The sequence below is a fragment of the Paramormyrops kingsleyae genome, chromosome 1 (assembly GCF_048594095.1).
Source record: "Paramormyrops kingsleyae isolate MSU_618 chromosome 1, PKINGS_0.4, whole genome shotgun sequence".
NCBI classification, from domain to species: domain Eukaryota; kingdom Metazoa; phylum Chordata; class Actinopteri; order Osteoglossiformes; family Mormyridae; genus Paramormyrops; species Paramormyrops kingsleyae.
The window spans coordinates 30,999,112-31,013,847 of NC_132797.1; the positions used below are offsets into that span (position 1 = coordinate 30,999,112).

The window sequence follows — 14,736 nt, forward strand, 5'->3', positions numbered from 1 at the left end:
ATTTGTTGGCAGGTCTTCGCTGACATATCACATTAAGGGCTGCAAAATCTGTTTTTGTTTTGTGCTTTTTAGAGACTTGCAATGAGTGTAGTCATGACAGGAAGGTTCTAAAAGGGCCGTCCCGGACTTGCAGCAGGAAAGACATGCGGTGACGGGGGTTAACTTCTCCTGAGGCCCTGTTCCAAATTGCTTGTGGGGTGGTTCCTCCTGCAGTCCAAAGACATGTGGTTTAGCTGCATGGGTGTTTCCAAATTGCTTATGGTGTGTGATTGTGTGGGTGTGTCCCGGGACGGCCCGGCACCCCGCGCGAGTCCGGCCCGGCCGGCATCCTCAGATAGGCTCCAGGTTCACTTGCTTGGAATAAGCAGTTATGGAAAACGAGTAAACGGATGGATGTTTCAGAATTGGGAAAAGATCACAGCTCTCAGTATTCTGGGATCTCTCCCTGGAGGGGGGGTGGGATTGGACTGGTGGAAGGTGGGACCAAGCTTTCTGAATCCTGGCAGGATGTCATAGTGAAACGGTCAGCTTGGCCGCAATTATCAGCACGCGAATTTGCGTCTCCATGGTTTCTGTGCCGTGTCACGGCGGCATCCATATTCTTGGGATCTTACTCTTGATCCCATGCTTGTGGGAAATTCTTCTCCAGGCAGCCGCTGAAATTATTACAGCAAAATATCTGTCCTCCAACTCCGGATTCCTCACACCACTGGACTCAGCTTCACGCTTCAGCTTCATGTTGGTCGGGAACGTGAAATGGGAATACACGGCGTGCGCTTGCTTCCAGCAGTCTCAGAGAAAGAGTTTTTACAGCACTGATTCCCTAGAGAGAGGTGTGATTCCCATCGGTCGTACATCTCTCCTTGTCTCCGCCTTTCGGTTTTCCATCTGAGGTGGTTACAGCTGCGCTGTTCAGCTTGGAGCAGTGAAGCACCATTAAACTGTAAGGCCAGACTGGCATCCTGTAAGCAGGAAGAGATATGATTAGTTCCTTGAAAACCTGTGAAAACGTGGCTCAGTCACATGCATCACATAAAAAGTCAAAAGAACTTACTACAGAAAAGAAGGGGGAAATGTGTGACTCAGTGGGTCAGGCCTCTGTGCCTGTGATCCAAAGATCAGGGGTTTGAATCATCTTCATCAGAGTACTCACATCACAAGGCCTTCACCCCCTGCCCCCAAAATGCCCAGGGGTGCCAGTTACTTGGCCTTACCCTCTACTTGGACCCTAAGCGTCACTCTCACCTGTAAATACAGCCTCTCCCCAGGTTACGATGGGGTTACTTTCCGATAAACCAGTCGTAAGGCAAAAATATCATAAGGCAAAAATGCACTTTAATACAGTACACCTAACCTAACAAACACCATAGCCTAGCCTAGTCTACCTTAAACATTCTTAGAACACTTACATTAGCCTACAGCTGGGCAAAATCATTAACATAAAGTCTGTTTTATAATGAAGTGTTGAATATCTCATGTAATTTATTGAATAATGTACTGAAAGCGAAAAACATTTACCCATCGTAAAGTCGAAATATCGTAACACAAACCATCGTAACCTGGGGAGCATCTGTTTATGTGTTTATGTATCAAAGAAGAGCACTGCAAAGCCAAAATAATTGCTATGTACTCGTGCTAATGGCAAATTAATTTTAATTTCAGGTACAAGCAATCCTCCCCGCTGCTCTCTTCTATGGTACCGATCTACATATTGGGGAAGAAGCCTCAGTAGAGCAGAAGGACACCACACGAGTGAGCAGCGCTGGAAACAATGTGGTCCAATGCCATTCATAACACAAAAACACCCGCAGCCAGCCAGCCTGGCTGGCCAACAAATACAATATAAATTTGACTGTGGTTTCGGAGCAACAGCCCCCACTTCGGAAGATTATGCCTGCAAACGGCCATCTGGGCCTAGGCTGCCCCGGCTTCTGGGTCGGACCGGCACTTACAGAACTCTGAAGCAAGTCTGCCAGTGTTCCCATGGCCTCGGCCTTTAACAGCACAGAGGTTAGCAGACATTTCTCCTGCCATCTTGAAGGTCCTTCGGTAAGAGTGCAATAGTGCATGTTTTTCCCCCCCAGTTTGCATGGCTTCGGTAAAGCGCCTTGGATCATTGGTCAAACATCTCTACTTTTACAGTCACTCTTTTTCCAGGAGTAAGCCTCGATTCCCGCCTTAGAAGGAGGCCGGCAATTATTTTACATTTTTTCCAGTGTTGACATTTTGTTTTTTTTAATATTATTTTAAAAAATTCATCTGGGGGAAATTTTATGAAATTTGATTGGTGCAACAGCAGGGACCCAGCGTAGCTTGACTGTACAACCTTTCAGACATGGTTTACCGCATGAAACCGTTACGTGACCGCAATGCCGTCGTCGTTCTCTGGGGGCCCGACTACACAGCTGCAGTAAAAACACGTCCTCCTGTTTGGTCGAGATCCAGGGGAACTCCATGTTTTTCGGGCACTGTCCGGGAACGTTGCCCTAACTGATGGGGCTGAGCCTGTTTCGGACTTTACGGCCATGGGGACCAGACCACCTCCTCTGGGGGCAGCCCACTGAGGGAATGGAGCTCCTCAGTCGTCACATCCTGCCAATTTGTCTGGCACTCATAGCATCTGTCTTGGAATCCATCCCAGAGTGGGGTGACGTCACTCACCCAACCCTACTTCTGCACGAGAATCCCATCCAGGAGATGGATCACCTGTAATCCCAGAGCAAACTGGGTCCTTGTGAATGTAATCGATGGAGCAGTCCTCCAAAAAATGAGAACAACTGAGTGAAATAAACACCTTCTGATGTCAGGAGACGCCTGTCGATGCTCAGGCAGCAGGCAGTGTAACAACTTACAGAACGTTTGGCGCACCCCCCCCTAATGGAGCTGCCCCCCCCCCCCCACCAGCCTGGAGCATGATGCGCCACTACAATCATGTCCCCCCCTCCCTCCATCCCTCCCTCCCTCACACGCTGCTCCTCCCTTCCATCTTGCATCCCGCCTTGCTTCTCCACAGTCGATGCCATAAGCCAACATCCCAGATGGTACCTCCGCCCCTGACATGTGTCCCCCCCCCCCACCCCCACCACCCCGGCAAGCTCAGCGAGGTGGCCTCAATGAGCCGTCATTAGCACTAATCTCCCTAATGATCCACCCCTTCAGGGGGATCGATACTCGCTTTGAGAAGGCCACATGATGCTGTTGTGAACATGACGCCTTCTGCTCCTGGTCTCTCTATGGGAGCCTGCAACAGTTTTCATTCCAGATCCTCCTCTGTCAAGTTTATCGGTGTAGCCTTGCATGCTGCATATAAACTCAGATTACAGACAAGTACTTATCTTATTGTTTTTATATATATATACACACTCTATGTTCAACTTGCTAAAATGATCAAAAAACCTACTGAGGTTTGTTTCCTGATCTATGATGCCCCAGCCTGTATATTTAGTTTATATATATATAAAGAGAGAGAGAGAGAGAGCTCAGCAGATTGGCTGTCTGTAGTCATGTGACCCTTTCAGATCTTAGCAGATCTGCACTTTTCAATGAAATGATCGTCCTCTTTGAGAAGATATCCATATTTGGTATGCCAAAAATTTTAAATGCAGTTACGGGGTTTGCCACAGCCAGTATCACGTTGCTGTTTAATAGGCACATGGTTTTACGCTGATCCTGAAATATAAAGGGTTGGGATGGAGACCTGCATCCCCTGGCAGAATTTAAGGAGGGGAAAAGGTGATGGAGCAGACCCCGGTGGTCTTTTGGTGAAGCTGGCGCCATCATCCTGGACCCTAGGGGTGGTCCCTGTGTCAGCTAAGGGAAAAGTGTACCATGTCATTTCTTTGAGGTATTCAAACACCTCAGCTCCTTCTAACTCTGTTATTATCCTGTGTTTTCCACCAAAAATGTAAAAACGCAATGAGCTCATGGCAGTAGCGGCATCCAAAGAAAATGGCAGCACTTTTTTTTGTTTCCAGTGAATAATGGCCACCTCCTTTTTTCCAGCAGCACACTACGGGTTTTGAAATCCTCCCTCGTCGATCCACGCTGGTGCTGCCCATTTCCATGGCACTGTCCACGGGGGGCCCCGGCGGGCCCCTGACTGCTCCTTTAAATGGGCCACCTCCTGGCCAGGTGTACCCCGGGGGGACACATCAAAGGGAGCTGCTTTACTTGGCCCATTGTCTCCATCGTTTAAAAAACAAAAAAGCTTTGTTATGGGTCATTTCCCCTCCAAAATGTGCGCGACACTTCTGGTGTTTGTCTTAGTCCAGTCCCTGGCTGTGCGCCTCGCATCTGAGGAGTCAGCTGATGAACGTCGCGTCTCAGATTTTCTATTTATGTAGCGGGAGTGGAGGGGGTGGGGCATGGGAGTGGGCGGGGCTTCACAGACACCACACAATAGCTGTGGCCCATAGGGAACATCCCCAGTTAATGAGATGTGGCGTGCTTTGTTAATACTAAGTAAAGTATAAATCACCTGGGGTAAGTTTATTGGTGCTTTCAGTTCCATTACATCTACTGGGTCCTTTTTGAGGCTTATGGCATTGTTTTTATTCTTTGTGAACCCTACTGGCCCTGGTGTATAGTGCAAACAGCAAAATCTTAGAGTAAGTCTGTCTGGGTGACAATATTAAAAGCTTAGATACACAAGCTGGAAACCAAAAAGAGAAAGGTTATCTTCCTTATCGGAGGTGACCCGGATTTTTAGAACTACAGCCGTTGCTGTTTAAACTGCAGGTTGACTCATAAGCTGTGAAATAACTTAGAAATTTCAGCATTAGGGTTTCTGATGTCACAAAATGGGAACAAAAATAAGTGTTTCCAATCAGGAACTGGAAAGAGGTGACAGGCAGAGGACGGATCCCACAGACAGCTGACGCTACAAAGGTGTAAAGGACTGAAGGTGCTTTAACTGACCAAGAGCCTCCTGCAGGTTCAAGAACTGTTTATGCTATATTTCTGAAAAGAGTGATGGATAAAACGATGCCGTCGTTTCAGAATAGCAGCGGCAACAAAAGGCTGCATGAATGGTTTGTTGAGGTTCCCTTGAGCACAAGACCTGCAAGGCAGTACTGATCACCAGAGTTGTGTAAGTTACTGAAAATTAGTAAAAACAAAAAAGAAATAGGCCTACTAGTTACTTCATTCAAAAGTAATTCAATTAATAATTACAGCACCTGAAAGTAATTAGTTACTAGGAAAGGGACTTTTGCATTACTTTCATACAAATGCTTACCCAGACAGCACATACACATCACCGGGTCATTAAGTTCAGAAAATCATTAAATAGTAGAGTTTCATTTAGTCCTATTAACAATATTTACATAAGCTAATGTGTGTTTCGGCACGCACACCTTTTTCAGTAATTTTGCTTTAATCAGTTCAGCTGATTACTTTTAGGCCTATTGTTCATGGTTCGGTCATGTTGTCAGTATTTAAATTAATAAATACATAACTTTTAATAAGTTAAAATGTTTGTTTGGCATATGGTTTTAAACTGTATGCCTACACGCGGGGTAAACACAATAAATCTACCCTACCGCATATAAAAATATATAGTATAACCCTTTTTTGGGTTATATAGCCAAATCAGAAAAAAATGGCAGTAGGCTCAATGTCCCATAGTGATCTCATTAACATCGTGTTGCTGATGAAATACATCGTGCAGACATCGGTGGAATGTCGAATCGATATTCCGTAGCAATGTTTTGCGACGTTGTGCTAGTGAGCAAACAACCTCATAGAGATGCTTTGCCGATGGATTTTAAAGTATCGCGGAGATATCATGCCAAAGCATGTGTGCCGTCTGGGTACTTATACTATCTTAGTGTTGCTGCTGTGTCAAGACAAAACAGATGTCAAACTTTACGTATCACTGTACGTAATGTCACCCATTCAATGCGCCACCGTAAAGTCAGATGATGTTAGATCATAAACAGGAAATTAGGGGGAATAGGCTGCATTTGTCCATAATTTTTTTCACGCAAGACAAAGGTAATGAGTAATGAGCACATTTAAATTTCAGTATTTTTAATTGTGTTATTTAATTTGAAAAGCTAATTAGTTACATCACCCGTTACCGCCAAAAGTAGTGGAATTATAGCAACGTGTTACTACCAAGACTGCTGATCATAGAACCAGCCAAACTTTAGTTTGAAGAGGTGTGACATTCACAGTCCTGCACAGGAAGCAACTGCTCTAAAAATGCCATAGAAATCAGAAACTGGAATAGCTATGTGGAGACGGAGGACCTGCTCGCGTGACCCGTCACTGACTACTAGCAGTCCTACAAAACAGACAGCCGTTCCTCTTTTATTGGAATGTAACTCTCAGATCCCGGATCACGCGGGTGCTTATCCTTCTTGTGAGCTTTTTGTGAGTTTCTGGGGCACCTCTTCAAGGCCTGCCATCACACAGGGGAAGAAAATCTGGGACAAGGATTCTGGGATGCGATCGAGTGCTGTCCAGTTGAAATTGCTTCCCCCCCCCCCCCCCCCCAGTCTAATAACCGTGTCCCTCACATTCGAGAACAGGGGGCAGGGCTCAAACTTCAGAAGGGGCATTAAACCACAGAGGAAGGTCTCCCTAACCAGCCCTTTATGCCCTCACTTTGCACCCAAATTAGAAGATGTGAGAGGAAAAGTGGAACTAAGTAATTAAGTAATTACCATAGTAATGGAAAGATGAATATAGCTTAATGACCTTAAGTCTTAAGGATGTGAGGGGAGGGGAATAAAGGGCCAGAAGCCCCCATGCTGTGTTGCCGCATTCCAGAACAAGGGGACCCCCCCCCCCCCCACACACACACACACACACACACACACGCAAACACATTTTTCATTATCTGCTCAACTGTCCTAAAACAGTGACGTGAGGAATCATTTGTCTCACAGATGTAATCTAATCGCTATGATATGTGATACTGGATATAGCAGTTACAAGGCCCATTGCTGCTTCAAAGAAATCACGGCCGTGTATTTTTACGCAGAGGTAATACTGCAGCATAAATAACCTGATCTCACTTTCCATTTTGATATGCATATAGGGAAGCCAGGGTAAGGAAAAGTTCAGGATATTTATTAAACAGATAAAATGTATGACTGTCTGTATGTCCCTGGGAAGGAGATACGATCAAAATAAGAATTTGTACCAATTCTCACAAAACACGTAATTGAGGCTACTTATGCTTACATCTACCATCTACTCAAGCGGCCCGATTTAATTTTAAAAGACTATTATTTCAATGTAGGCCAACTGCACGACATTAACCAGAATTAGCATGAGGCTAAAGATTTACTGTCTTGGAGGAAAATGTGCATCTCCCATCATACCAAACAAACGACTCGGGCAAAAACAAACGCTGCCCGTAAAAATCTATGGATTATATATGCTGGTAAAAGTTCACCAAGCAGAATACATTAATGCGATATTGGCACAAAATGCTGTAAATATGTACACATTCATTTAGTTAACAGAGGCTTTTACCCGAAGCGACGTACAGTTCAGAACGCGAGGTCAGACACGTCCTGGATTGACTGAGGGTTAAGGGCCTTGATCAAAGGCCCACAGTGACATCACTTTGCCTTCTACAGGACTTGAAGCAGCAACCTTATGGTCACAGGTACAGTACACAGCTCTAACCTACAGAGTCACACACTCACTGCCTCACATGTGTACCCACAAAAAACCCTCCCGCCATGAAGATCTACACATCAAAGAGAACGCCATCCTGTCAATGGAATGCATGAAGCCCACGAATTACCATCTATTACGCCCCAGCCGTGATGATGTAATATCACAAATCTACACCTATTGTTTTAAGATCACCGGTCTTTATACTGTAAAGAAACCAGTCTGATCAACAAAAGGAAGAACGTGTAAAGTATTCATACCCTGGAAGACCCACATTGAAATAAATGCTCCTCTCACTTCTGAACTTCAGAAGGAGGCCACCAACAACCAAGACAGAGTCCCATTTGCATGCATACATGAAGTCTAATCTAAAGATATCCCCGATATAAAATGCTACAGTATATACAAAAATGCAATGTGTGCATGGAAAGGAAGGATATTTAATAATAGAGGTCAGTTATTAACTTTTTTCCTTTGAGACATAAGGTCATTATTATTGCATAAACATTTAGAAGCGATTGGGGATGTCTTTATGCCATATCAAACAGAAAGGATGATTCTGGAGTCTGGAGAATTTGTGTGAGTATTTTTAAGCCTAAAAAACGATGTAAATGTTGACGCTTTATTTTAGCAGGTAATTTTGGATGTTCCACTTATCCAGCGGGTCATCTTAGCCTTTAAAAACTGAAGAGCAAATTTGCACAACTCATTCTGCGGGATACGCTTTCGAGAGAATTCCTGTGGACTTTTGGAAATTTGAGTTTTTCGTTGGATTACATGAGGACTGAATGAATTTTGGTCCTCGGTGCTGTAACGTACAATGAGGAAGCCTGACTTTAAGTCATTGGCGGTCTCATCTCAAGAACAACAAAAAACGGACTAAGTAAATTTTGGAAATTCGCTCTTCAATTAGGAGTCGGTCCTTCAAAAATACTCGGCACTGTTATCGGATACATAAACTCCAGTGAAGCTGTTTGGTTATTTTTCCAGGTGTACCTGAGCGTGGCCAGAAATGTCTCTGGTTCTGGCTACCACACGCTCTTCTTGGATCTATAAAGGAGACGTGACAGAATCCCACCCCAGCTGCAATCCGCGGAAAAGCAGGTGACGCGTCCGTCTCGGCCTTCCCTGCCGCCCGGCGCTTTTCCCGTCCGTTCCGGGTTCCGTAATTAACGACCTAACGAGGCATCGGAGGGAGCCTGACACAGGTTTGGGTAAATGCTAACGCGCCATGCATTCATATACAGCAATAAGTCATTTTAATAGACGCTAATAAAAAGACATTAGGAAGGGGGATTTGTGTAGAAAAAAACAGGAATATGAGCTCCTTAGGGGGATTATGAGAAACAGTTTTTCCACATGGTGTATGGTGAGCGAAATACTGATATCAGTAAAAATGACGTACTCATGGCTCGATACATCAAAAGCGTACCAGGGCAGAACTGCCACTTCATTAACTTGTGGAGTGTTTTTGAAGTGGCAGTTTGAAGAAGATTAAATTGACCAGGCAAGGTTAAAAGAAAGATGTTTCGTGTTTTATGTTAATAGTTGCCTTTTAATATTTACTAAGTTTGGGAGAAAAAATTGCTGCAAATTAGCATAAAAATTGGATTTGCTAAACAGAGTTCAGGTTGCATAATAATGGTAAGTTATTTTTCCTTATTTTTTATTTTCTCTGAAAAGTATCCTGGGTGTGTTTATGGTAAAACTGTGTTACATTAAAAAAAATTATATTCCACTGTTTGGTTGAGAAGCTTGATAAAACTGGTCCAGCGTCTGGTAAGAATCAAATCTGGTATTTTTCAGACCGTGTGCGAACGGCGTTTGGAACAGCGAGGTGTGCGGTTTGAAACCGTTACCCTCTAGCCACTGAACATCGTCCAGATTGTGTGTAAAAGACACAAAACACGAACGATTTTAATACACTTAATAAGGCATTCGTTTACTACATTGTAAAATAAGTGAATAAAATTCAATGAGACATGAATAGACAACTAATAAAAACAAAAGAAGAAGTTTACGGTTTTTCGGGGACTCCCAGTTCGAATGTATTTATCGGTCAGGGTAACAGCCTTGGGTAACCTCCGCTGGGGATCTAATTACGGGGGGGCTTGATTTGCGTGCGCGAGTTCCTGGACAAGATCTGCAGCACCTCCAATTTACTATTTCTGGCTCCACTTCGGGTTGTTTTTGGTAGGTTTAGGTTTGTTTGGTTATTTTTCCATGTGTACCTGAGCGTGGATCAGAAGGGTATCAGGTGAAATCCAAATAATTAATGCTGCTTTTGCGCTGAAGAAGACTAGCCTACTCAACGCCTTGCACTTCGAATTAAAGGCAATAACGGGGATTTTGGAAATATACGACTTCATTAAAAATCGTATAAAATGCAAAGGGACACTTCAAACTATTTACTGTTATTGCCCGTAGTGGTTGGCCTATTAAAAACATGATCCTCTTTGAATAATAACTATGGTCATATTTTTATTAGTTTATTCGTTCTGAGCGTGCTCTAATCGTGTCAAGTAATGAATGTGTTTCAGCGGCGGACTTGCCGTAACAATTGCCTGCAAATTACCTGCGGATCACCTGCGGTTCCCGTTACCAACCTGTAACGGTTGTGACAGCGCTTCGCCGGAGCGGCCGGTACACGGGCACGGAGCGGCAGGAGCGCAGAGGAGAGAAGGAGAGGAGGGGGAAAGAAAGAGAAGAAAGGAGCCAGAACAGCAGGAGTACCCAAACGCGGCGGTGTCGAGGGGGGGGGGCTCCGCAGGCTGGAGAGGTGTAGTGGCTGGAAGGTAATGTCGTAAAGCAGTGTCGTAAACCAGGTGCGGGGGGGAGGTGGAGAGGAGGGAGGGGGGGCCGGAGAGGAGGTGACTCCTCAGCCTCATTTAGACAGAGCGAAAGGATCATGGCGGATGGCCCCAGGTGTAAGCGCAGAAAGCAGGCGAACCCAAGGAGGAATAACGGTGAGTAAAAGCGGCCCCGCGGGCAGCTGTGTCGCTCGTCGAGGCGTCTTTCTTCGTCCGGGAGCGGGCTGGGGGCTCTGGGGCGCCCCCGACGCGCTTTTCGTTGAGCTCAAGTGCTGGTAAGTAGTGTGTGGGCGCCGCGGCGTGCCCCTATGTGGCGTACCGTTATACCTGGGCTCCCGCACCGTTATGCGCACCTCACCCCAGCCGGGACGGGGAGCCGCTTCGCGCGAGTCTGCGCCGCTGCACTGGACTCTGAGCTCACGCCGTTATTTTGTAACTTTTTTGTCTCGCAACTTTGTTTCTCTTTTTCGCTTTTTTTTGTAACCCCCCTTTTTAAGGGAGGGGTGGGGGCTGCCTTTGGGGAACTGAAACTTATTCGCTATGTTAGCTTCTCTGAATTAGTAACCTGGTGTTTTAAAAATTATTAGTATTTACTGTAATACTTCATTTAAGCGAAATAAAATTCTTTGCGCGTCCCGGCAGCGTGGGGGGCTGCGTTTAAAAATCCCCCGCTCAGCCCCCGTGTCTTTGTGGTAATTTTGCTTTTAATTTAAATTGCTTATAAAGCGGTATAAATGTTGGTTCTCCTTTCCAGGGTGATCACAGGTAGGGGAGGCAGTTAACGGACCGGCCAGGGGCTGGTGCTCCGAGTGAATGCTCGGGAAAATATAATTTTGTTTTACTATCGAAAAAGTGAATAAAAGGCGACGAGGAAAAAAGGCGTCGTGATGTGAGGAGAGGCTTTCTCTCTAACCGCTCCCGTTATCTTTTTTTAGACACGAACAGTTTCTTACGGTTATCTGTCTTTTACTGCCACTGAAATAGGGACTTTTCGTTGGGTATTGCTTTCGGTCATTAGTTGCGACTTTGCTCCTGGAGCGCACACTGCTTTCGACTTGAGGTTGTTATTATAATAATAATAATTATTATTATTATTATTATTGTTGTTGTTGTTGTTGTTGTTTTGTTGTTGTAGTAAAATTGGATTTTTTTTTTTTTGTTCTGTGTGGTCGCTTACTTGGGGGCACTGACTGAAAAGCAGCGGCTCCACTACCTGTTTCGCTTGGTGGGTGGGTGGGTTGCGAGGCTTTTTGGAGGGGGGTCTGACTCCCGGTCCGGCTCCTACGGTCTATATAAGGAGCGGCCCGGTCCCCTTGGACCTGGCTGCATCCTGACTGCGTCGCCCGCTGCTTCTACCTTCATTCCCTAATATATTCGTGTCTCTTAATTATCGCAGTTGGTTTTTTACTCGCACTTTCAATCTTGTATTGAATCCTATTAGTAATACTCACTTCTCACAGTTTGCATTAAATAAGTCAAATCGCATACAAAACGCAACTTTGTACTAATCTGTCCAGGTCTTTTATTTGCTGTGTGGGAGTATTTCACATTAAGCTGAATCTTCCCTGGTGTAAATGACTTTTGGATCACGTCTTATTTAGCGTTTCTAAATTATGTCGGTAGTTTTTGCACGCTTTAAGCGCAAAGGGCGGCGCGGCACTTGACTGGCTCCGCACGGTTCGGGAGCAGTAGAGAGAGGATGACCGGTCTTTTTAACCCGCAAATCTTACGCGGAGAACCGAATCCACAGGCGGCGATGGGGGGGACGGGGGAATCGCGGCTTGAAAGCCGATCTGCCCCTCAGAGCAGACGGTAAAGAGATTGCGAAGCGCTGCAGCAAATGGCAACTTGCGCCGGTAGGAGAGGGATGGTGTTTAGTTTTTCCTCCTGCATGCTGTCAGCTCCCCCTCTCTGCTGGCCGCGTCCTCGTGGGAGGGATTAATTCCCCACGCTTTCTGTCAATTTTCACTTTATCCCGCTGCGTGTCGAGCTAGGATTGTCCGCCGCTTTTTTCCCGGGGTGCCCCGTTTAGAGATGCTGGAGAAGAGACCAAGCGTGAATTGAGAATACGGCGGAAACCGACGGCGCGCCGCCGGCATTCAGGTACGGCGGGGGAGCAGATGCGTTTCCCATCATGATGCATGAGAAACTCGGAAGCGAGGGTGTTGGTCCGTCATTACTGCATTGCGGGAGGGCCGCCTGATGCGCTGTAGGGAGGCTGACCAGGTGCATAAGGTGTGAGGTGAAACTCTTAAAGGTAGTTGGCCGTAAACTGACTCGCTCAACGGAGACCGCAGCTTTGTTTCACGTTGAATCTAAAAGCCCCTGCCCGCTTCCCTGCTGCTTCAATAAGTCACACATTTTGATGCACCCAATTTCCTGTGCCACTTCTTGGTTTTCCTTCTTTTTTGAATGCTGTTTAATTTCAAACCATGTGGGATTGATATAATTTGTTTAGTCACGTGCATAGAGCAGTTTAAGTTGTCCTGCATCTTCACTTGGGGGTGATGTTGGCACCTTGAGCCATGTTCTGTGACTGACAGTGCTGGCCTGGGGTTTGCAAGAACCCACATGTTCTCTGAGCTGCTACATGAAGTGTGTGTGCACATCTACGTAACATGGTGGTGCTTGACTCCTCGCCCATCTGAGATCTGGAGATCGTTCTTGTTCTGAGGTGTGACTCTATCTAGGCAGTCACTCTCTCACGGGCTCAGATTGCCTCACATGGGTGGGATTGTCTCCAAGGTGGCTTGTATGAGCTGGAATCCTCATAGCAGTACCTGGGCACATTCTGAGGTTAAATTGTGGGCAGTGTGCCCGTGATCTGAAGGTTGCTGGTTCAAATCCCAGATCCAGAAGAGTGATTTTCATTGAGCCCTATAGCAGAGCCCTTAACCCTCAATAGCTCAAGGGACTGTCTGTTCCTGCTTTCTCAAAAATGTACTTCACTTTGGATAAAGGCATCCTCTACATAAAATTGTAAATGTCTCCCAAACTCATGACCTTCAGTTCGGTCCTGGCCTAATAGCAAAAGGCACATTGTTCTGGAAAGACACATTTCCATCCCAGCCTAGAAATGCAGTTCCTGCAGATGCAGAACATTTGAAGATTCTGGAATGTCTGAGAATGTTAAACTGGCGCTCTTTTGATCTTTGTTTGTCTGTTTGGCGCAAATGGACTCCTGCTTGCTCGGGACTAGCCGATGAGTGGTTGAGATCTCTGATTGGCCATTAGGTGAGACGTCTCTGGAGACCAGCTTGGTGAGGTGTGACAGGTTGGTTCTTCCCAGCCGCATCTGGCCAAACGGTTTCCTCCACCAAGCGGTTGAAGGTGCGATCAGGCAAGGCGTTGTAAACAGGAAGGCGTCGGGCGCCAACAGGACAACAGGTGTCCGCAATTCACGGGACACCGTGTCGCCCTGCCCGCACCCTTTATCCCTTAGGTGGTGCCACGTGGCCCCGAAACAGTAATTGAACCCCGTAATTTGGGAATAGAGGAATGCAGCTAGTGTTAAACATTCCTAGCAAAATAAACAGGCGTTCTCTGGGACGGCTCAAAATGGGAGCTTGGCCTTCACTACAGAGGAACTCTAGGGCAGAATTTCCACTTTGAATTCGGGCACCGTTTTCTCATGCAAGTTTCTTTTTTTAGAAATTCCCTTTTTAAAACCTGGGTTGGTCATCTTAACGAGTGTGTGTGTGTGTGTGTGTGTGTGTGTGTGTGTGTGCGTGCGTGTTTTTTTTTTAAACATCTGTCCTGTTCCTGATTAACAGAGATGTGGGTGTTTACTGTACAGACCTTGTAGTTTTAATTAGTGCATTGGACTGTTTTTGTAAAGTCGGTGCTTAGCAGATAGGACGCAGTAAACTTGTCTGAGGCACCCCCTTAAAGTATTCAAAATAACAAAGCGGGGGGGGGGGGGGCTTCAGCAGTCTACCAGTTTGTTTTAAAAAGCCATCTGTTAACATTTAAAAGGTCCACCCCTGGTGAGGAGTTTAGCTAAAGAGAGGAAATTTTCATTTATCTCCTTGCTTTGAGTTCTTTTTTTTTAAACTTCATTTGAAAGTGCCAAGTCAGGAGAAAAGCAAGCCCCTCCCCCTCACCCCCCACTCCTGCTTTTATTCTATGGTCCCGTCTCCTGGGGTACCCCTGGCCGACCTTTGACCTCAGCGCCCATGCGTGCCTTTGGTGTGATTTCACTTTCACCACTCCCCCTTTGTCTACCTGGGAGTGTGTCCAATCATGTGTGTGTTTTGGTCTCTCTAATGAAAGGCTACTGAGGACGAACAAAGCA

At 45.9% G+C, this 14,736-nt stretch overlaps 1 protein-coding gene across 3 annotated transcripts in view; it reads left to right on the plus strand.

The window, feature by feature from the left end:
• Positions 1-10,299: 10,299 nt before the first annotated feature.
• The window catches only part of LOC111858544 (zinc finger E-box-binding homeobox 1-like), a 44,094-nt gene continuing 39,657 nt past the window's right edge, over positions 10,300-14,736 (plus strand). Inside the window, exon 1 of one of the 3 annotated variants that reach the window (XM_072713646.1) lies at positions 10,300-10,427. Coding sequence is in view for 1 of the 3 variants with exons in the window: in XM_023840415.2 (XP_023696183.1) it covers positions 10,541-10,598 (58 nt within the window). In the remaining 2 variants the exon portion in view is untranslated. Of the gene's footprint in view, positions 10,428-10,459; positions 10,599-12,046; positions 12,546-14,736 lie in introns of those variants that run through there. The other 2 variants (XM_023840415.2, XM_023840416.2) reach the window with 2 other exon arrangements.